The sequence below is a fragment of the Acanthaster planci genome, linkage group LG13, assembly GCF_054643075.1.
Source record: "Acanthaster planci isolate LZ-2023a linkage group LG13, COTS_SCS, whole genome shotgun sequence".
Lineage (NCBI taxonomy): Eukaryota > Metazoa > Echinodermata > Asteroidea > Valvatida > Acanthasteridae > Acanthaster > Acanthaster planci.
Window position 1 is genome coordinate 15,349,745 of NC_141789.1, and position 23,499 is coordinate 15,373,243.

Here is a 23,499-nt window from a genome sequence, read left to right on the forward strand (position 1 = left end):
ATGTAACACTGAGGCTTCTTCCTGAAATGACATCACAGTTTTGCTCTTGAATATGGAAATACTCGTTTGCACAAAAGCCAAAAAGGCGTAAAATATGCTTTGAAATAATGAAACAGAAGTTGAAAATGAGGTTGACTGAGGCAGAAAGATGCATTTTAGAGGTTTGTAATCACAAAAATCTATTGCAGCCACCCTTCAATAGGAACACTGCAGCAAATTATAGGCTCCAAGTCGAAGTGTGGATTTATACATTACGTGATCTGAAATCTCACTCATTTGAGATCAATGAAGCTACAACCAAATCGATAGCATCAGGAAAAATAATTAAGTTGCACGCTCTTTGTTTTCTGTGACCTTTATCAATCAGATTTCTATGATAATTAATTTCACAAAAAGAAGAACTAAACCATAGTGGTACATTCATCCAATAACTCGCTCCATGGAACCAAAATCGAGACAACAAAATCTAATGTCCGCTTACATTCTTCTTTTCAGTAAAAACAAAAGAGACTCACATAAAATCATTACTCAACAAAATCTCCAGCTAGGAAAGCTAGTATTCTGACTTTTACAGTCTGTATAATATCCCCAAAGTAAGAAAATGGGCAAACTATGATAACAAAATGTAACATTTTGATAATTGTCACGTCATTTTAAGCTAATTTCCATATACTATTGATGCACACATACAGTACAAATAAAACCCCTTTTGGCTTACTTAAAGTATGCAGGAAACAATTTGAAATAATAATGCATGTTAGCTTGAAAAGCACATGCTTTATATAGAGACATTCAACAATGACAAACAAACACATCTGACTAGACAGAAGGTAATCGAAATCAATTTACATATTCAACAGAAGACCCAGAATTTGCTTTCATTTTTTTTTTTACTTTTTTTTCCAAACTAGTGACATGAATGTGAAGTACACTTACTGTATATATACGTACAGCCTCATTGTGGAACGTTTTTTTTAATATCTTGTGCCTCTTTCTGGTTCGTAAATGACTTCATCATACACACAAGCACCACTGAATGAAAGTTGCATGTTAAATTTCATTCCACAGTTCTAATGACACTGTATGTGCAGTGGGAGTGATGTCATACTTACTAACTAGATTATGTAACTGGCAATAGTCTTGGTTCAAGGCATTTCTTTGTATTGGGAAAAGTATGATCATGAAGTCTGGCAAATGGTTGGCCACAAAGCAACACTTGAGAGAAAATACAAAAAAAGTCTTGAAACAAGACTAAACTGCAACAGCATAAGATTGAGCATAATTGGTCCATGTGTTGATGACATCATAATTAGTTCATAATTAGTTTTCTATGGAATCGGTAGGGCCAACGGTCCACTGAGCACCATAGAAAAACACATATGTAAACAAAGTGTGGCATCATCAGCAGACAGGTTTATTGCCAATGTGCCTGTTAGTACATCCAGCACAATATGTGGCAAAGGGAAACACCCCCCCAATGTGATGCACAAGCCATATACCCTAAGGCTAATTCTCCTACTGCATCCCCCCTGGAAATCTGAAAGGAATTCCAAAGACTCAATAGAGATACAATAGAGGGGGGTCCCCTTCGCCACATATCGCACACCAAATGCCCATTAGTGGCATCAAAACATTGACACAGAATACAATAAATGTCTAGCTACTAAGAATTGCTAACAAAGAATATTCCTTCCCTCTCTTTTTACTACTTTTGAGAAAAATCCTGACAAGCATCACATTGACTACCCCCAAAAAATTTCATTCTGAAAGATTCCGGTTTCAATTAAAGCTCTTTTAAGCAACACTGAAGGCAGTCTGTTTAAAATGTAAAAAATAACCACAACGACATTAGATAAGCAATGGTGCAACTGATCACAAAAATATAGCCAAAAATTATTATTATTATTTTTTTTACAAATTACCTTCCAACTTTTTTTCTCACACACAAGAAGTGACCAAAGTTAAGTCCATAAATTAAGTTTTACAATGCAAATAATTGTATGGATAATTTGACTGATTATACATCAGTTCTCCATGTCGTATTTTCTCGGGTCACTTTTTTATGAATCTTGCAATGTACCAATAAATGTGCTATAGTCCACTTATTCAGTTTTAAATACAAGTATTAAGTATATAACTTAAACCAGATATGCACCACACAAACTTGTTGCCATCTATGTATGCCTTGTCTTTACCTACAATGGCAGAACAATTTCCAAAGTGGGGGGGGGGCCAGTTCTTAGCCCATCAGGCATCAGCCATTAATAGGCTGATCCATCAAGCCCCATCCTATGATAGGGTATGCAATACGTGGGGGTGGGGGCATCCCTGGATGAAAAAGTGGGGAGGCCACTGCCCCCCCTTCTGCCACAAGTGGCCATTACTGTACTTCTTGGAAATCAATAGATAATGATCTTAATGCGATTATCTGACAGTTGAACCAGTATAAAAAAGGCCATGAGACAGGTGGCTGCACTTGTTATAAAACTGTCAATTAGGCCTTAAGAAAAGGTGTTTAGAGAATTATCACTATTGCATAAAAAGGTGTGTACTTGATGCAAGCAGTTGAAACCCAGAACATTTCATCTTTGAGTTTTCATACTTTTATCAGTTTTCTTGATTTATTTTTATTTAAGCTTACACCCAATTTCTAAAACATGGTTATGCCTGTTCAACTTTTTCCTTTTACAAATTTACATTCTGTGCTGCTGATTTGGAGACTAAGCGCACTTCAGGCTTATTTTGGAAATAATGGAGTCTAACAAACCAATATGCACAAACGGGATTGGTCATTTTTCAGTGAGGGACAAAGGTGAAAGGTCACAAACTTAAGACATACAATCATTGAATGCATGTCTTTGGGGCCTCACGTCACCGTCAGGCCGCGACGAATTGCCTGTCCAATAGCCCAGGGCAATCAAATTTTCATTCGGGCAATTAAAATTCTGACTAGCTGAGCACATTCCAGCAAGTCCAGAAAAGCTTACCTGCTTTAGTAAACCAACTGCTTTATGTGCTAAAGATTAACTTTGAACATCAGTTATAATTCCAATATGATTAACATTAGCAAAAGTATTCCAATCGTGTTTCAGTCTTAAGTGCCAACTTCACGCAGGTGCCATTAACGTTAATACCATTTTCTCTCAGCTGATCAGGGTTTCCGACCAACACTAATTTCTCAGCGAGACTCAAAATTTTTATCGGCAAGTTAGAAAAACAAATTTAAAAGAAATAAAAAATAAAAAGAACAAATCCTGAAGTCTTTCTGTCTTCACAAAACACCGTTCAACAACATTTTCTCATGTTAAAACGTTTGTTTTTATATGTTTTCCTGCTAACATTTGCAATGTTGAAAAGAAACTTTTGAGTTCCCATTCGCGTTTCGCTGTCGCAGTGGCGAAAACACGTGCGCAAAGTTCAATGTGTTAAAAGAAGCTGCGCTGGTTCCCACCACACCGCGCCCATGTAAAAGAATGCGTGATGGAAATGTGGCAACCAGTCTATACATGTAGTGTACGTTCCGGTCGATTACTATACATCGGCCGTACACACATGCAACCCTAAAGCTGCAGATTGAAAAAACATCAATGTTTATCATGTTGCAAGAGGAATTTAATTCACACAACTTGGTTTCTTGGCTGTGTATTTATTTTCTGTGTTCATGAGTTTAATTTGTTTTGTTTGTACTTGAAGCGAGCTTGTTTCAACAAATTTCCTGCTGTGGCACAAGGTTTATCGCCCGCTGGTCTGGATGCATCACACGCGCCTACCACGCGATACATGGACATTGTTGGCCAGTTTGCTGTCGTGATTACCTGAGCAGCACTGTGTGAGTTATCCATAATTCTTGGGAATTGTCAACGAGAGAAAATTTTACATAGATTAAGACAGGTTTGCATCACTTTTTGAAATAATTTTGGAAGCTTTCCTCCCCATATTTCATGCTATTCAATCAGCGCAAAAAAAGTGAGCCCCCCATTAAAAATTTTCCAACCTACTGACCCTGTTTTTAGAGGCATGTGATTGGAAGCACAATCGTGTTTCTGCTCTAATTAAAGACTGCAGTGGGCCAAAGTTAAATAACCATAATAATTGTGGATTCCAAGAAATCTTGGGCAAGTGTTGATCCAATTCGGGCAAGCAAATTTATGGCATGACCCGCCCGATCAGGCAAGCTAAAAAAAATAAAAATTCGTCACGGCCTGCACACAGTTGTGTCGCAAAACAACTGATCACAGCTAAATTTCATTTTCGAAAATTAAGAGTGAGGATTAGTAGGGAGGTCTTTCATGTTACATGTATCAGGAACAACATAACTTCAAGTCTCAAACTCATATGGACAAAGAAAAATAATCAGACTGGTGGGGGAGGCTACAACTACCCGGTAGGCTGCTCTCTGCCTACCATGCAACAAACCCTCAATATATTCTACTTTTTTCAAAAGGGTTTATCACACTGACAATGCCATCTGTATTTACACAAGCACTTCTCTTCTTAATCTTTTTTCTTCTACTGAACTATGACCTATCATCTGAATAAGTTTCCACTTTCTACGTGTCCAGATCATGTGTTTTAACAAGCCACTGTTAATAAATAGTTAACTTTTAAGGCTAATATAAAAGTTGGAGAAAAAACAAAACAATTATAGTAGGTTACCTGTCTCTGAGTGTATCGTTTACCTTACAATTATATAATATATTTACATTTTTATCAGAGGAGTTGTGGTGTAAATAAAGGAATCGGTAGAAAGAAAAAGGACAAATCTTTACCATGGTAAAGATTCACACGTGGATATGGGGTTTTACAGTGCAGAGAGGACTTGTACCATGGTAAAGATTCACATGTGGATATGGGGTTTTACAGTGCAGAGAGGACTTGTACCATGGTAAAGATTCACATGTGGATATGGGGTTTTACAGTGCTGAGAGGACTTGTACCATGGTAAAGATTCACATGTGGATATGGGGGTTTACAGTGCAGAGAGGACTTGTACCATGGTAAAGATTCACATGTGGATATGGGGTTTTACAGTGCTGAGAGGACTTGTACCATGGTAAAGATTCACATGTGGATATGGGGTTTTACAGTGCAGAGAGGACTTGTACCATGGTAAAGATTCACATGTGGATATGGGGTTTTACAGTGCTGAGAGGACTTGTACCATGGTAAAGATTCACATGTGGATATGGGGTTTTACAGTGCAGAGAGGACTTGTACCATGGTAAAGATTCCCATGTGGATATGGGGTTTTACAGTGCTGAGAGGACTTGTACCATGGTAAAGATTCACATGTGGATATGGGGTTTTACAGTGCTGAGAGGACTTGTATTTGTTATGTGTAGATACGGAAGTGTCCATTTTCAGCTACAATTTAAAAGGAATGAAATACCTCATTTTATCTGAGGTAGAGTAATACAAAGTAACTTGATTGTGACTCACACTGACAGACAATAGATTGGAAACTTACAGCGCTCACAGAACCTTTCGTGCCAACACTCACTAATGTTTACACAAAACGGACTATACAGAGTGCGAAGCATTTTTAAAAGTCATCCATTACAGACAATAATGCTATAATGGGCACTTTATGATTTGAGACAATTTTGGCAACGGATGCTAAGCTCACAAGCCACAATGCACCCAGAATATTCATCTATCATGCGAGGTGGAGTGAGGTAGGGTAGGGGTTAAGTGGGGGGGGGAAAGGACAGATAGGAGAAAAAGGTTAGGAGGAAGGCAAGGGGTTGGAGTGAAGAGGAGAGGGCTAGGGTGGGGTTGTAGCAAGGATTTGTGGAATGGAAGGATGGATACTGGGAAAGTATGCACAGATATCTCAGTACCCCCGAGAAATCTAAGAAAGGATCTACACAGCAATTAAGAATGAAAAGTTAGAGCAATGTGGTTGGGATTGAAGCACGGAAGACACATTTTACATCAAAATATTTACCACTAGAAAACTGAATACCACTAAAATTCACCTGGGACCTGGACATGTGTTATTGGCACAATGTGATAAACAATAACCTTGTTTTAACCTGTAAGAAAAAGTCTGTTCCTTCAAGTCAGTTCTTCTGACCTGCTGTGAATGGGACAGGCAAATTAATGGTCTCTTTTTACTCAATTCCTTGATGTGCGCAAGCGCATTCAACTGCTTCAACTTAACTTGTACAAAGCACCATTCGTTATAATGGAATTGCATGTCCTAAACTATCAAACTTGTTTGTGTTTCTCGTGTGCGTCTCAAGCAGTCAGAAGCCTCAAGCTGCATTCAAATTACTTAGCTGCGACTTACAACAATACGTATGCCTGTGGAAGTCGCATGTTTGCGGCTTCAGCTGTTTCCAATAACATGCATTGCCGTTAGCCACAGCCAAATACTTTAATCACAGCACACCTTTTCTCCTCATGGCTTCCTGTACATCAACTTGGGTACCTGATTAAATACTACAGTTGGGTGCCTAATTCCTTACATTAATACAACACTGAGTCCGAGTGTAGATACCAGACGCCAGATCTACAAGTCTGGCACCCTTGCTTACTTGTCATTGTTTCGGGCATCTCTCATCTGGACACCAGACTCTGGATTACTGGCTGTGGCTCCCTTAGCATAGAAGCGGTCTTGGTCCATCAATTCCCGTTTGAAGGCATCCTCCAATTCCTTTAGCAAAAAGGACAGGAGGAAAATTAATGTCAGACTTTTGAAAAGTACTCATTTCAACTTTTATAGAACAGATGGAAAGATGTACCTAGAAGAATAAAACAAACTGCTCATAAGAAACTTTTTGAGATGAGTATAATTATGCCCTCAATTGACATCTCCATCGTAAAAATCATGTCTCAACATGCTGTTTTTATTTTTCATTTCAAATGGCCAGCACACGATCTCACACTTGTTCACCTACCCCCTGTGATACTTCGGTATTAAGCAATCTTAACACTAAAGACTAGCAACAGTCCTGAATCTTCCTCTTTCTTCTTCAGCCCCGTACTAGTGTCGTAAGAATTTGCCAAGTATGGAATGTCAATGTTTTAATTTTTATTAATTTTATGGTTATTTGTATAATTTATTTGCACATTATTTAATTCAGAGATTTTATCTATTTCTCATGGATGCCTGTTAGTGGCAGATAACCGCTGTTGGTCATCAGAAATAAATAAATAAATAAATCTTCCAAAATCCTCTCCATATATGATGGCCAAAGCGCGAAATACCAGGAGTTAAACTGCTTTCATTTCTGCGTCATTACAACACTCCAACGTGCTTTTAGACTTCAAAGGGGCAAAGCGAACAGGAGTGAGAGGGAAAGGATTCCCAGGGTAAGGGATGAGGATGTTGTCTTACCTTCTTACGGGGTCTGAGGTTATCCTTCCATTGTTTGATCTCTTTGATGTGATCTTCCTCCTTGCCTTTCAGCTTCGATGTCTCCTGCTCCATCAACTGCTTCCGTTTCTCATTCTAGATCCACCAGTTCAAAACAATAATGATTTCTACCATCAGTGCAATGCAGCAAATACAGGGATTGAAGTTCACTTATTTTACAAAGCATTTGATAATTTTGGAACAGTGTATATAAAAGAGGGACAGGTGCGAGACAAAATAAAATCAACTGGAGCACATATCTAAGCAGATCAGCAAAAGAAACAGTCACACTACAAATACATGCTCACAATTTTGACGAGGGGGATAAAAACGTAACCAGAGTGCTGACAGAGCAAGGGTAGGACCAAATGTCAAGAAAGGGTAGTTTGAGATCATTTAATTTTCAGTAACCTGTTCAATTGACCTGGTCAGGGATTGTTTTATTTAATGTGGGGTTTTAGTTTTCTCTTGAAGTATAAAAGCTGACGCTTTTTTAAATCCAAACAGAAGGATCTATCACTCTGGACAGATGATGACTTACATGAATAGTCAGCACCTCTTGCATAGCGGCACTATGGCCTTGACGGAGACTCTCAAACTGACGACGATGCTTGCGATCTTGCCTCTCAAGCTCTGCCTTGTAACGCTTACTCTCTGACTCTTGGAACTGTTTGTAAGACAGGGAATCATTGATAAACACTACATCTTCCTTTTCCTTTGTTTCTACTTGTCCATTCAAGGTCGCTTCATTTTATAATTTGCTGCAAAACTGACCTCGCAATTTTGATAACGTGATTCTTAGCATTTTAATAAGACTTGGAGGTTAGAGTAATTTTCTCAAAAACTATCTGAATCCACGAACAACATTGAATGATCTTCTAGCAAGCATTTACATAAGGTCAAACAAAAAATAACGAAATAAAAGGAAAAAGAAACAACTTTTGATAAAATAAAGCATGCTCCCCATGCAGGATAACAAAAAGTAAACGGGATACACTGTTTCAACATTTGTGAACATTGATCAATTTAGCTACAGCAGTTTCACCAAAAAATGAAGCAGTTACTGGATCTTTGACGAAACATAAAATTAAAAATGTTGCGGAGTGGCCCCTTCCCCATGCTGACATTCACCGGGTAAATAAAACACGATAAACAACCAGCGAAGCAAATATTTTCTAAATCTAGAAATTGATCTGAGCATGAGCAGGAGGTAAAAATGGGCTTAGAGTATCCTTCAGAAATAATGATTCAAATGTTTGTTACATTGGGGTTCTAATAATGTCAAGCTTCCGTAGTGTGTCAACCTATGAGCTAGGAATGAGTTGAACAGGGGATCTAGACTTCCTACCAAACTGATGCCAAATCAACATGCTGACTATACAGTACCGAAGTGTGATGTCATTTTGAACCAGGAACATTCCAATAACATTCCTCACATATGGATTAGAAAGAAGTGACACTGACTTGATCTCGGCTTCACCTGACCGACCAAATGACGAACAACTTGTTAAACTGACCAACAACCAACCAGGATCATTTCCTAGACTGACAAACAACCAACCAGGAATCGTTTCCTAGCCCGACCAACAACCATCCAGGGATCGTTTCCTAGACTGACCAACAACCAACCAGGGATCATTTCCTAGACTGACCAACAACCGATCAGGGATCGTTTCCTAGACTGACCAACAACCAATCAGGGATCATTTCCTCGACTGACCAACAACCAACCAGGGATCGTTTCCTAGACTGACCAACAACCAATCAGAGATCGTTTCCTAGACTGACCAACCAATCAGGGATCGTTTCCTAGACTGACCAACAACCAATCAGGGATCGTTTCCTCACCCCCCTCATTTTCTCACGCTCCTCATCTGCCGTGCAGTTGGGATTTTTGATGGCGAGGCTCTTGCGGAACATGTTAGCACGTGTCTTCATCTCGTTGCGTAGATTCCGTGGCAACCGTCGTTTCTCCTGGATATGTCTCTGCTTCATGTCCTCCTCCTCTTTCTCTTGCATAGATTTCAGGATTTGCAACTCCTGCCAAAAAACAAATAAACTTATCACCGCTTACTACTCCTTTTGCGTCAATACCACTTAGCATCCCAGGAGTCTCTCTGGTTCATTGCATAATCATCTCCAAATTATCACACAGTTCAAAACTGTCCAACAAATAACAAAACTTAATTGAAGCGAAGGCATATCTGAAACAAACTCTAGTTGGCAAAATCTTTGGAAGAGGTGAAGTGTTGAAATGACCGACCTTCTCTTGTCTGATGACAAGGTGGTGTCTCTGTAAGAAAAACATGTCCTTCATCTGTGTCTTGGTGGCTTGGTGCATCTCCTTCAGATGCCGCTCCTCTAACTCCCAAATGGCCGACTCCCTCGCTGCGTGAGAAAAATGGCAAGATGTGTAAAGCGCCCTCTATCTAGCAAACCATGCCGAGGTGCTGTATTATCATTATCCCTGCACATTGGGCTCACACATCATCTGAACATTCCTGAAACCATCTCAGCTCCCTGGGGAGTGTACATGTACTAGCCAGGTGCTGCCATTTTGGCACAAACGGCTAAACTGCCGTATCTGCCCTCACAGGTACCTACTTACTCCTGGGTAGAGAGAGGCACATAGGAGTAAAGTGACTTGCCCAGGATCACAACAAGCTGCCACCAGCTGGATTCGAACCCCTGACCCTATGATCAGAAGCTATAAACCCTAACCACTAGGCTACATGCCACATGTAAAGAAAGCCTACCTGTAATTGCAGCTGGACGGCAGTCTTAAAGCGAGTGCATTCCCTGAGAGCTACAATTATGAAAACAGACACAGGCAGAGACTGGCTATTTGAAAAACACAAGAGAACTTTTCAATTCACCTCTGAGTTTTTGGTGTTTATCGTTCAGGAATTTCCTCTCCAGCATGGCTACTTTGTTGCGGTGCTGCTCCGACAGTTCTGTGCTAAGCCTCTCCAGTTCAGAGGCTTGCTCTGACATGAACTTATGTTCTTCCTGCTGTTGCCGAACCTGAAACAAAGAAAGTAACACATATCAATAGAAACAGGCACTGGGGGGGGTCTTCTCAACCAGACTGGTAATAGACTTTAAATCATCCTAGACATTTCTCTTGGAACTGTAAACAAATCTACTGCTTCAAGCGCGTACAATTCAAAAACAATGAATTCAGATCTTTGAAATGGCTGTGTTTCAATGTTACGGCTTTCTCAAGAACACATGCGACAACAGAAGGTTCCAATTAGTGGATGTGGTCACTTCTCATTGCAACATGTACTACTCCATACTCAGCTGGCTGATTTGGACATGGTCTCCTTGGTGCCACATCTTCCCAGAATTCTTTGGGCCAGCCATCTTGAGGGTCAGGCCGAGTTCTATGTTTTGTGGACATTATAGTAGTTACGAGCAACAAGGTCCACTTCCACCACAGCTTGGAATCAATGACAGTGAATTAATCAATAATTGTGAAAGATGTATAATTTGTAATTGATCTGCTAAATTTAGAGTATTAAAAGTAAGAAGGTCAATACTCAAATCATTGTGACTCCTTTCAAAGAGTAAATCTTGCTTACGTCAAACTCCTCTTTCTTGCGTTTGAGATCCTCCTTGGAGCCTCCTCGGATGGACCTCATCTCCTTCATCTCTCTTTTCTGCTTCTCCCTGAAGCTCCTCAGGTCCTTCTCTTGTTTCATCTTGTGCATGCGAAGGAAGTTCTTGGCCTCATTGGTCTGTGCTAACTCCAGCTTCTCCACCTCATGTTTCTGCTGTCTGTTCAGCATTTCCACCTCGTTGTCGTATTTCTTGGTCAACGACTGACAAACGAAATCCCAGAATTGCACCAATTTAGATCATGCATCTTGCCAACAAAATCAAGGATGGGTACATCAGCACAGGGCACTCAACATAGCTATCAACACCCGAGTACTTCTGTATACCTGTTAATCTGTGACAGCGCAGCACACTGAACACGTTCAAGTACTATTCCGTCTAGTGAAGGGGCAAATACTATAGACTTCTGCTCAAGTCAAAAGTTGAACCAAATGTAACTTAGACATATCTTTTTTTTTTACACAACATCACAATATAGATGAGAAATGACAGCGTTAAATGTCAAACAGGTTACCCCATTTCCCCCCTACCAATTATCCTGACAACATTTCGTCTGTTTCTGACTGACACTCTTACCCCTAACTCATTCTTGTGTTTGCTCTTGAGAACATCTGACTGCTGGAGGATGCGGCTGGCTAGCTGATTACTCTCCTTGGTTTCACCCTTATGGAGAAGTTTCAACTGTCTCATCTCAGCCTTTCTGCTCAAGCAAAGAGAAAAATGGCCATAAATGACCAAAATGCTTACAACAAAATAAATAATAAAAAATTACAGCACAATTTCTATTACAAGATTTTAAGGTGGTTTTTCATACAGCCTAGGGTTAGGGTTAACCAAACTTACAATCTATAATCAAGGCATGGTAAATCTTTTTGTTTAAGTGTGGAATGCAGGAATGATTGATTAGTTAATTCTCTAACCATGCACCTGTTCTCATACTGCTGTGATTAATCAATTCTCTAAGTACGCACCTATTTTCATGCTGTTGTTTGGATTTGTCCTCAGACCCTTCTCTGACAACCTTAGATGTCGTCAACGTTACCACCTTGCCATCTAACACAAACTTACGGGTCTTCTTTAGCGTCTTGTAGTTTGGTTTCTCCTGCAGAAAATTTTGACAGTGAAAAACAAATTAACTCTCATTCAAAACAGGGTGGAACAGTTCAATCCAATTTTTTATTAGATATTGCTGGAAATAAGGGTGTTTCTTCTACTTTCCACATTTCAAACAGGCCACTGAACTGTCATCTTAGCATAAGTCAATGAGGTCTCTTTTCCATTTCTTTTCAGATCTTGAGTATGTGGTGTAACTAAATTACTTCACCGATCTACTTTTTATGAACAAGTTATATTTGTTCCAAACCCCTTTCTTCCAACATGTTACACAACTGGCAAGGCAAGCATGTTGCAGTTGGCTTACTTGTTACAATTACTAAAGAGTCCGCACATAAGGCCGATGGTTTAAAGGTCGACCTTCTAACCTGAGTATTTGGTCAATACATCCACGTATATTTTCTGTAGTTGGAACAGCTATATCTGTACAATTGAAAGATGAGGCTTCTACACTAAGCTAATTTCAGTTGTGGAACCTACTCATGGTTGAATTGCACAATGACATTACAAATGGTTGTCATGAGGTGGATGAAATGAATACCATATGGCCCCTTCTCATTCAAACTCCATCTTGGAGTACTGTGGCAAAGCCAGTGACCCTGATGCCAAGAGGTGATACAGGCAGGTTTATTTCTAGAGTCAAATCAAGCCTTGATTGCAATTTATTTAACTAATCTTGCCAAAAAAAATAAAATGTCACTACTTTTTTTCAAATTCTAGCATTTAAAAAAATGTTCAACAAACAATTATATATAGCCAGTAAACACATAAGCCATCATTCTGTAACAAATATGAATAGATTTTCTGAGCTCCTTAATTGAAATTTGATTAAAGACAGCCAATCAGCAGAAGAAATATCTGAATGTTGTTAGTCTCATCAAGATGCTCAAAAGATCGTCTTTAAGATCTGTATATGTACCATACACATGCAACAACTTCCTCATTTTTTACAACTGACTTTCATGTTCACAACAAAAGTAGCATACAGAGAAATGAAACAGATATTCAAAAGAAAATACATCACTCCAGTCAAAGGACTACCAAAGGAAATTCACGCGTATTAAGTATTTCCTTCACAACCTGATCCAAAAGTAGGAAAAAATTCCTATCTGCTTTGTACGGTTTACTCAGAATTGCACAGTATTTTTTGAGAATGTCATTGATTTTAGTTGGGTATGTTATCAACAAGCTCAAAGACGTTCCCATTACACTGACTTCACAACCCTAGAGGTTTACAAAAGGAAGTACTCATGTGTACATTTGCTGGGGCTCTATCAGATTAGATCTGAAGGCAAATGGCCTTTGATGGCAGAAACACAATCTGCAGCTCAAACACATCCAGATTGTGTTCACAGCAACGTGTGTAGAGTACAGACACAGCTAGGACAGTGCAGTTCCTGTGAGCAATCACGGTGTAATACACTACTTGTATTGTATTTGTAAAGCTGACTGTGCAGATGTTTGCAATTGAGAGCAAATAGACACAGTCAGGTCAGAATTTTATTGTATACCTTGTATCTCTGACTAAACAGTTCAAGTGCACAGTGCATGGTCATAAATGTCTCGTGGCAAGTGATAAGAAATATAGAGTGCTTTGAGGGGACTGGTAAGACAGAAAGCACTTTATAAAAACAAGCGCTGTGAGGACAGCAATCCTGGTAATGGCATTACTACTCCTGGCATGCCTGGAAAGTGGAAAACAGAATGCAATAGTGCAAGCTTTCTTGTTTTCTACAGAGCATAAGCAACCAAATGGTTGACAGGAATTTACAATGTAAAAGGCATCACTCAATTTCACTCGAATTGTTCTCAATCATTTTGTTTTCAACAATCATCCGTATTAAATACCCCAAAAGTTTTCAAAGATCCATGTGCAGATAAGCACATGTAAGTTTCAGATTCATCTGAAAGTCATTTGTAATTTTTTGATCCTTTTTTTTGTGAAAAGGGGCTGTAGGACTAATCAAACAGAAATATTCTGAAGGGAGGATTCAACGCAGCAGCAAATGTGGACAGGATTACATATAGAATGTAAACTGAAAGCAGAAATTAAACTTTGGAACTAAGTCCAGAGTAAACAAATCTCATCAGTGCTTGGGTAGCATCAAGTACATCAAAACAAAAGGGTGCACTGTTAATGAAACAAAGAAAATGAACTCAACTAACAAAAGAACCCAATTTCAATCAGCAATCACCTATAGATATTTACCGTATAATTGATGAAAGAGTTGCTTGAATGAATGCGATTCATCTGAACTTTGAAATTTGTTCTCTGTTTATATGGATATGCTGAGGACCTTTATCAACCAACTGTTCAAACACTCTGTAAGTTCACCTTGACCTGGCCTACATGTAATTAATAACATGCTGAAAACAAGGTGCATGCATGCTCCCGAGTGCTGTTACCATTCACATCATTTATGACCAAAAGAGACACATGTATAACTGGCTTGTGTTTTGAGATTTAATACACCTATTGTGCCTATCGCTTCGTCAAACCCTATCCAAGTGAATTTTTTTTTTCAGTCCAGAATTCCAGGCTGAAAATCAAAGTAATTCCATTGTTGCTATAGCTGTTGATTCATATCAATGTTGACTTTCCATTGAGTCTCACATGAATTGACCAGCACAATGAAGCTCCATTCTTGAACAAGATTTTCATGAATACTTCCTATCAAGAACTTTTTTCTCTGTAAATTAAAACTAAAACAACACAGCAAAATGAAAAATCGGAGGAACACACCAAAAGAAGTGAAATGGGAAAAAAAAATACAATAATTCAAACATACAAACTCAGCAGAAAATAAATTCAACAAAACGAAAAACTTGCACTGCATGCAGACAGATGGACACAGATGTATTATGAAGCAGAGAGACAGTGCACACAAGTGGAAGACGTGCTAAGGCTCAATGACGTGACTTTGAGATGTCAGGCATGGATGCACAAGGTACAAATCATCTGTCTAACCTCTTTATTAGATATGCTTCTCTCCAAGTCGATGGCTGCCTCACTGCCAGCATCTGAGGACCCCCGGCTAGCAACGCTACCCTTGTTGTTGCCAAGGCTGACAGGTGTCTTGGGGGTCTTTGGTGAAGATTCCCCTGTGCTGAACAGCCCGCCATTCTTGAGGCTGTCCAGCTCTGCTTTCAGACCCTCCAGTTTAGGTTTTTCCGGTGGTTTGTGCGTTGCGCGATCAGTGAGGTCTCCTTCCTCATTAATTTCCTCCTTCGGCTGGACCTCGTTCTCATGAAAGACTTCATTATCTTGGTCCATGCCTCCCTTGTTTTTTACCTCTGAGACGGTTTCCACAACGGCCTGTGTTTCGTCCTTCTGCTCGGATGGCTCTTCCATTTTGAGCTCTGAAACCGTTTCCATGACGATCTTTGGTACCTCCTCTTGTTCTCCAGCCTCCTCTTCATGTGCACTCAGGATCTCATCCTCGTTCGCTTCCTTTCTAACTTCCTCGGATGTTTCAGCCTTTGCCTGAACCTCGACCTCACCCTCTTCCAAACCTCCTTCGATTACCCCCCTATTTTCCCTGTCTTTATTCAATTCGGCGGGTTTACCAAGAACCTCTTCATCTAGTTGAGTTGGTTCTTCAACTTTCTGAGACTCATTCTCAGATTGGAAATCTAGATCGTTAGATAGTGGCCCCACCTTATCTTTGTCTACAAGTTCACTGCCCTGAACTTCTTCATCTCTGAGCACATCAGTGATTTCCTTAGGTTTTACTTCATCCTCGACAGAGTCTGATACAAGTGTCCCGCCCCCTTCAACTGGTAACCCCTCCCTTACGGCTCGTTCCCCACCTTCAATGTCTGGTTCCCCATCCCCCCTGTCAGTATTGACAGTGTCACATACCACGTGCTGGTCATGTTCCAGTCCGTCTTCAGTGACTGTGCTGACTGAGCTAATCTTGCGATCATGAGCAGCACCATTTGGCTGAGAAAAAAAGTAACAAAATTGACCTATAATCTAAAGCTTTTAAATTTTCAATGATTAACTTGAACCCCAGTAAGTTTGGTAGTATTTTGATATTAAACGGATCATTTTCAATAAGTATACTTATTGTCCATAAGTTTTTAATAATTTGTCTTTAGAACTCCAAGCCCAAAGTTCTATACAGCCAAAACTTAGTGTTTTAGTCAATGTGTGAAAATTTGATCAGGACACTTTAACAATGCTCCCTTTGAATAAGTAAGCTTTAATGGGAATCATATAGTAATACTATCAGGCCTTGTTGATCTACGTGAACAAGATCTGGATTTGAACCAAGACCACACTGATTTCATGACAGGTGGCCACACCCACCTGTTCCCTGACTGGTGGGCTGAGAGGAGGCTTGACTGGTGGGGTCGGCTCGACGGGTGACTTCTTGACAGGCGTGGTTGGCTCACTGTTACTCATAGACAATGTGCTGATGTTGTTTGAGCTGGAAGGCGTGGTAGGTGTGCCTAATGAAGCCAGGATGTCTTCACTGTCTGTGCTATCAGCACCAATGGAAGAACGTCGCTCAATCTTGTGGAAAAGAGAGAAATGGCAAAAATATAGTTGTAAATTCCATGCAATAAAAATAATGCATAACTTCTAAATTGGACTTTTTCATGTTCTTTGAAGTAGTTACACTGTTCATGTTGTAGGCATTTAGGGAGAACAGATTACAATTGACAAAACCCTTATTCTCAACAAAGGCAATTTAATCTTTCAACTCTCAGAAAAAGTTCAGTATCCTTGATTTTAAGTGATTTTACATAATGAGCACAAGAGATGATCTGTTTTTAGAAACTTTTATAAATTGTGACATTAACAAATTTATTTAAAGATTTCTTTCTGATACTTACTGGTATTTGGTCCTCAGGCAACTCAAAAATCTCCTCAGTCACTTCTGCCTTGGCTTCACAGAGGAGGTCCCTAATTGGCTTGTTGTCAAGCACTTCAGCTAGCCAGGGATGCTTTGAACCAATAAGATACAGTGTTAAATAAAGGCAATATTTATCAAGTGGGATTCTTCCACTTCGATGGACAGATTTCTGGATCTCAGTAAAACTGGTTAAAATAAAAGAAAAGTCCCATTTTGGAGCCACGAGCCATGTAAATTTCATTCAGTTTGACTGCACAACAATTCCTAGCTCACAAATACATGACCTTTACACACAAACCAAATTAATCATGAAAACAAGAGGATTTTGAAACTGAAACACCGAGCACCATCTTGATCAAGTTTGTCCTGCAAGCTAGCAGGTCTGCGTATGGGTCATTCCATGAGGTAGTGGCCAATTTGTCCATTGTTACATGGATTCTGTAAAAATGAATAGCTATTTCCCTGCACATGGATTCCAAATTGACAATGTTATACATCTAGCAAGGCTAATTACAGAGGGGTGTGTTATTTTTACAGAGTAAATGGTCTACTCTACAGGTCATGACAGGTGGTAAAAGCTACGAATGTAACAAGGAGACCGTCACAAACCTCAAGGAATGACCCACATCACATAAAAACATGTAAAGTGTTAGCTTTAAATAGCGCCATCTTTCACTCATGCTCAACGCAAAGAACTTCACATAAACCAGCAGCTAACCAGCATGCCTGTTGCAATCTTGTACGTACATTTGTCCTAAAGAAGAAATCTAGATGTTTTTAGGGGAGTTGGAATTCTCTTGATTTTTGCCTTTTGCCTCTGATCAAAGCATTGTTTTTATTTCATGAAACTACAAATATATTCTTACAGATAAATAAACTACATGTATCACGTCATGAATGTCATTTGGGGCACTTCCAACTTGAAACCCAAGATAGGTCGCGAGTATACAAGAACAGTTCCAATCTCTGAGTAATGCATTCCGTATTACTCAGCACAGGAAAGGTCAAGGCATGGAACTTGTCACAGCCAGTGAAGAAAATTACCTTGGACAGCTCTGTCGCAGTCGGTCTTGTCTCCGGATTCTTGTCCAGACAGAGTTTAATAAACTTGCTGAAATTCTTGGACCTGTTTAAAGAAGCACATATCTCAGGGAAATGATTATCTGACATGTGAACCTTATTATAGTTTATTGCTTACTTTAGATGGATGAATTTAACTTACTCATTTTTACTATAGGAACTTATGATTATGGTAAATTCTTTCATAAATATGGAACTGAAATGGTTGTAAAAATACACAGTTGTCATCAATTTGTAAAATAACTATAACATGATAAGATGTATCTCCTTCCTAAAAGAATGCAGATAACAAATAAGAATCCAATAATGTATATATTTACAACAGAATCAATGCTTTCCATGACACTTCGAAGCTAGTAAATGGGCCAGAATGGTGGAAAAGGGGTCTGTCTGAGACTTACAATCACGAGAGTGCTGCAAGGATAAGGGGGAAGGAAATGAACACCTTGATGGGATCAGGGTCATGAGAAGAAGGTTCTTGTTAACCCTCAGCAAAAGGGGAGGGGGGAGCTTACCATCGTGAGGGTGCCAAGAGGGTGGGCGGGTCAGCCTTAGGAATCTTGATAAGAACCCTCATGGGGTGCAGGTCATGGTATGGGGGCTCTTGCTGGGCCAGTTCTATCAGAGTGATCCCTAAGGACCAGATGTCTGCCTTGTAGTCGTAGGGATTGTCCTTTAGGGTCTCACATATTACCACCTCCGGCGCCATCCAATATGGCGTCCCGATGAAGGAATCCCTCTTCTGTTTGGTCTTAGTGTTCCTGGCTGAAACTCCAAAGTCAGCTGTAAGGCAAGAGAGAATATGTGAATATAGTTTCTCAAGGTTTTCTTCATCTAAATTCTTGAGTAGATTTTTTTCCTCTTTCTACAAATTTAATAGACTTGCCACCAAAGACACACAGAGCAGTCCTTGTTCTCAGTATCCACAAATGTAAGCTAAGCTCTCGAACAGACGGTTATCATCACATGTAAATGTTGCTGCATTTCACAGGGTGCATGAGCGCAACTGTTTAACAATACCAATAATGGCCCACAACGCACCTAGTCTGATGTCTCCAGTCATGGTCAGCAGGATGTTGCCTGCTTTCAGATCTCGATGGATGACTTTCTTGCTGTGTAAGTAGTCCAACGCTTCCAGCATCTGCTTGCAAACCACCTGAATCTGACTCTCCGTCAGACCCTTCTCCAGCTCCAGCATGATATCATCCAGGGCTCCTCCCTCACAAAACTCTATCAGCATCTGTTGAGAAAAAGACAGAAAACATGTCCCATAGCCAATGCGGGACGCAAGATGACGCAAACTAATGAAATCTCAGTTCTAATCTGAGCATTTTTCTTGGCTACAGACACACTTAACCCTAACTGCCCAAAACCTGCCATACTCCAACAGCAGGTTTTGTGAGGTTTTGGCAGGTTTGGTACCGTACCTGAGGAACTTGTTGTTGAATTTTGTGAGACTTGGGATGAAAGGCCCAGGGAGATGGTGTTGGATTCTGTGTGAGTTGGGACACACAGGGTTCATTGTGTGCAGTGTCTGGCTTGCTGTACCAATTGTTGGACTATGCTTGATTTTGTCAGGTTTGGTACTGTTCAGTGCAAGTCATCCTATACTGCATAGACCCATCCGTACCATATCACTCAAACTCCAACGGGCTCATTCTGTTGGAGTTTATCAGGTTTGGTACACTACCCTGCATGTACAAGTACATAGACAAGTACATGTACCTGTTGGATTTTGTGAGGTTCAGTATGCTTTCTAGTGCAGGAACCTAGGGGGTTAGGGTTAATGTATTACTTAAACACAAGCTCAGCATGAGGTCAACTCCAACTCTTCCTTTTGTCCCATGTACCTTAACCCTAACCCTCTTCAATCCTCCAAAATCCTTCGGGCGGTTTTGGAGGATTTTGGAGGATTGAGGATGGTTCCTGGTAAAAAAGCCTAGGGGGTTAGGGTTAATGAATGCAACATGATCAACACTGTGAATAAAGTTCACACAATCACTTTGAAATCAAACTAATCAAAATGGCTCACTACCACATTGGCTTCATTATTTAAGTGAATTTGAAGATTTCAATCTAAATTTATCAACTGTTAAGCTGCTACACGGATCTGCTTTATGTATCTAGCACCAATTGGCTTGCATGTAAAAGCCACAACCACTGTGTACTGAATTGCATTCTGTGAATATTAACATGTTGCCCTTATTAGAGATTAAAAGAAACTTTGATACAGAATTTTTATCCACAAACAACTACAATCTCCCTGATATTCTGTGAAAGAAAACCAACCCTTGAAAGCTTGGTTTAGCCCTGGAAATCCAAAGAAACTTACCCATAACTTGTTGCCATATAAGTATGTCTCGATCATCCCCACGATGTACTGATGTTTGCATTCTGATAAAATCTGAATCTCTACTAGGAAATCATCCAACTCTTCCTGGTCCTTGATCTCTATGACTTTGGCAGCTGCCAGAACACCAGAGTGTCTGTTCTTGGCCTGTTAACAAGGAGATATGGTCAAATATGAACTCATGTTCAACTCATTGCCACTTGCTAAATTGAAGAATGAGGCAAAGAAAAGTACTCCCTGCTCCAATTCCATTTCATTAAAACATTTCTGCTTTATTCTAGGGCTAACAATTCAAATAATTCACTATTTGAATATCTGACCTTCAATTCGATCGAACATTCAGTTGTACCGACTAGCAGATTGTTCAGGAACAAACCATATACAAAATTATAATCACTATAATAGCTTCTAATGTCTAGGAGTATGGCCAGCCATGATTTTGAAAGATTTAGAGATGAAGAGTACTTCTTGGCCTATTGAAAATTTCTTTAAAATTCCTTTTAAAACTTTTAATGAATAATTTACTTTTTGTAAGATTTCTGTGGCTTTTCATCTGAATCTGCTTGAAACAAGTCTCCATAGTGCAATTTTTCTCATTTAAAACAAAAGAGAATTCTCCCCTCCTCTTTAGGAATTTTGTATTCGAATACTTAAATTCAAAAAATCATACTTTAATATTTGATAATCGATGGAATATTCAGATATTTGGATATCGTGCACAGCAATATTTTATTTGGTTTTGCTAAAACGAAAGAGATTTATATTTATCAATTGTGAACTAAAAACCAGAAGAGCATCATTTGCTTGGGTATGTGCAACAGCAGTGTAACTTGGTTTGCTCTACATGTGTAAATTTGGCGTCTGACAGGTGACTTATTTCTGTCCATGTTATACACTAACCTGACCTGTGCAATTTGAAAAGCGATACACATGGTACCATTGAATTGACCTCACACTATTCTTATTTGGCTGGCAGGTAATTTGCATTACCTAATCACAAACTTACAAAATCATATGCAAGATGCAACATGGTTCCAGACTCTGACATCACTTGACACCCTGTGTACAAACCCTATGAGACTGGTTTGAAAATTTTGAGTGTTTTTGAAGTTACTGCTTCAGTACTATCTATACTTCTTTATAGTGGAACACCGCTATACCAAACATTCGGCTGTGCCAAACATCGTCCTTGTCTCCAAATAGTTTGTGCACAAAACCTACCGAACACTATGCAGTTGCCATTTGTAATTTCCAAACATCAACTTGATAAAACAGTCAGTGTTTTTTACGTTGGAAAGTGACAAGTGGCCATTATTTCCCCAAGGATTAGAAAGGAAAGCCACTAGTTGTTGAAGAGTTCATTGTAATTAACTAGCTGAGAAACTGGGTACATTGGTCCGCACTTGTTCAAAGTCGTCTTCTAGTAATGGCCAGGGCACGCACAGTTAATCTGCCAATGGTATTGAATGGACACTGGTTTTGCGACTCCGTATGATCGGGTGCAGAAGATAATCACACGTGCACGGAGGCATTGCACTAACATTAGTCTAAAGAGGGCGCTGCTGATACACAAGCCACTGAGATTCGCCAAAGCATGCATCAGAGATCGATCCTGACCAGTAGCTTTACGACTTTTAGGATAAATTTAAAATCAATTTTGTAACTTAAGATTTAATAAATAACAAAAATAACAGATTTTTTTTTTTAACCTTAAACGTGAATGCAACGGCAAAACATCATAAAAACAGCGAACCACTGTATCACAAGACGGCGCACTTCAGTTAGACAAGAGAGGGTGCTATTAACATGGCAATGAAACATTTGGCAGTAAATTTCACTATACCGAACGACCGCTGTACCAACATTTAGCCTGGACCCCGTCATGTTCATTATAGCAGCATTCCACTGTACCAATACAATTGACTTTTTAAAGTATTTATCATTTTCTGATGGCTAACAAATCCCTGCAAGGTGAAATTAGTAATCTCCATAGTTGGAATTCTTACCACAAAAAGATCCTGTATTCCCTCATTGAAATGTCAATAAATTATCCATGATATTCACCTTATAAACTTTTCCAAAAGCTCCATCTCCCAGCTCAGAAAGAAGTTCCCACTCTCCCTCAGGATCTCTGTCTCGTATAATATTCTGGAACTTATCATCCTTCTTTTTGTCAGCCGTGGAGAATCGGAAAAATCTCTTCAATGCCGTTATGGACATGTTGCTGATTTTTAGAATGATTCAGTTATTAGATTTGATGGAACCATTCATCCGATTATAGACAGGCCTAACTGGATTTACGTAGTCCTTGCGAGCGAGTCATGCGACAGACACCATCAACATCAAAGAATTCAGATTGATATTCAATTGTACATGGACATGTTGTAGCCAAAGTGGTCAAAGTTCCCTGTTTATGTAGGCCTAAGTTTTTTCGGGCAATTGTTGGCTATTTCAAATTTAGCATGATTAGTAACAAACAAGTTACTCATGAAATGCAAAAATTAGTTGCAGCAAAAACTGCGTTCACTTGTTAAGTCATGTTCAATGTTTGTAGTTCTTCTAACAGCGGACAGTTTTAGCGAGACATATGCTGTACCAACTGCGTGGGCCAGATTTCCATGAAATTCCTGACGACATAAAGGAGGATGAGAACGGGATACGGTTTTCACAGCGCTGGCAGTGGCCAGTGGCACTGCTCCAGTCGTCGTGTCTGCCCCCTCTGACGTTAGCTCTGCTGGTCGTTCACAGGCTTAGCAGCGGGTCCACACATACAACAGGTTGTTAGCATATTATTCCACAAACCGTCACGATTTTCACTGATTTCCAATTGTTAAGACACTGTCAATTCACTTCCGGGAAGCCGTGATCACGGTGAAGATTGCCTTCACAGTATTATCTAGGCCAAGTTCCGTAAGTCACTCTTCGCTTCTCGCCATTTTGGAGAAAGTGAACCTAAACACTTCGCTGGTACCTGCCACTGAGATTCAATAGCGTGTTATTGCGGAGTTGAATTACGCCTGAGTTCCTGTCACGAGCAAATTTAGTATTGACTCTGATCTGCCTAGGCACCAGACTCACCTGGAACCGACGTCATGCTGGTGGGACCAGTGATC

General features: G+C 39.7%; 1 protein-coding gene across 2 annotated transcripts; it reads right to left on the reverse strand.

Moving 5' to 3' along the window:
- Positions 1–324: 324 nt before the first annotated feature.
- On the reverse strand, positions 325–23,391 carry LOC110973881 (serine/threonine-protein kinase 10-like). Of its 2 annotated transcripts, none has more exons than XM_022225080.2 (17): positions 22,451–23,391; positions 20,369–20,533; positions 19,078–19,276; positions 18,552–18,819; positions 18,001–18,082; positions 16,937–17,047; positions 16,407–16,613; positions 15,063–16,037; positions 11,953–12,083; positions 11,558–11,681; positions 10,945–11,184; positions 10,237–10,384; positions 9,624–9,748; positions 9,209–9,400; positions 7,902–8,027; positions 7,343–7,456; positions 325–6,658 (listed from the first exon to the last, which is right to left on the reverse strand). In XM_022225080.2, the coding sequence occupies exons 1-17, from the start codon at positions 22,604–22,606 to the stop codon at positions 6,536–6,538; spliced, it is 3,486 nt and encodes a 1,161-aa protein (XP_022080772.1). In that variant the 5' UTR covers positions 22,607–23,391; the 3' UTR covers positions 325–6,535. The 2 variants fall into 2 exon arrangements, with proteins under 2 accessions (XP_022080772.1, XP_022080773.1); XM_022225081.2 differs by having other exon boundaries at positions 15,957–16,037; positions 22,451–23,375.
- Positions 23,392–23,499: the final 108 nt, after the last annotated feature.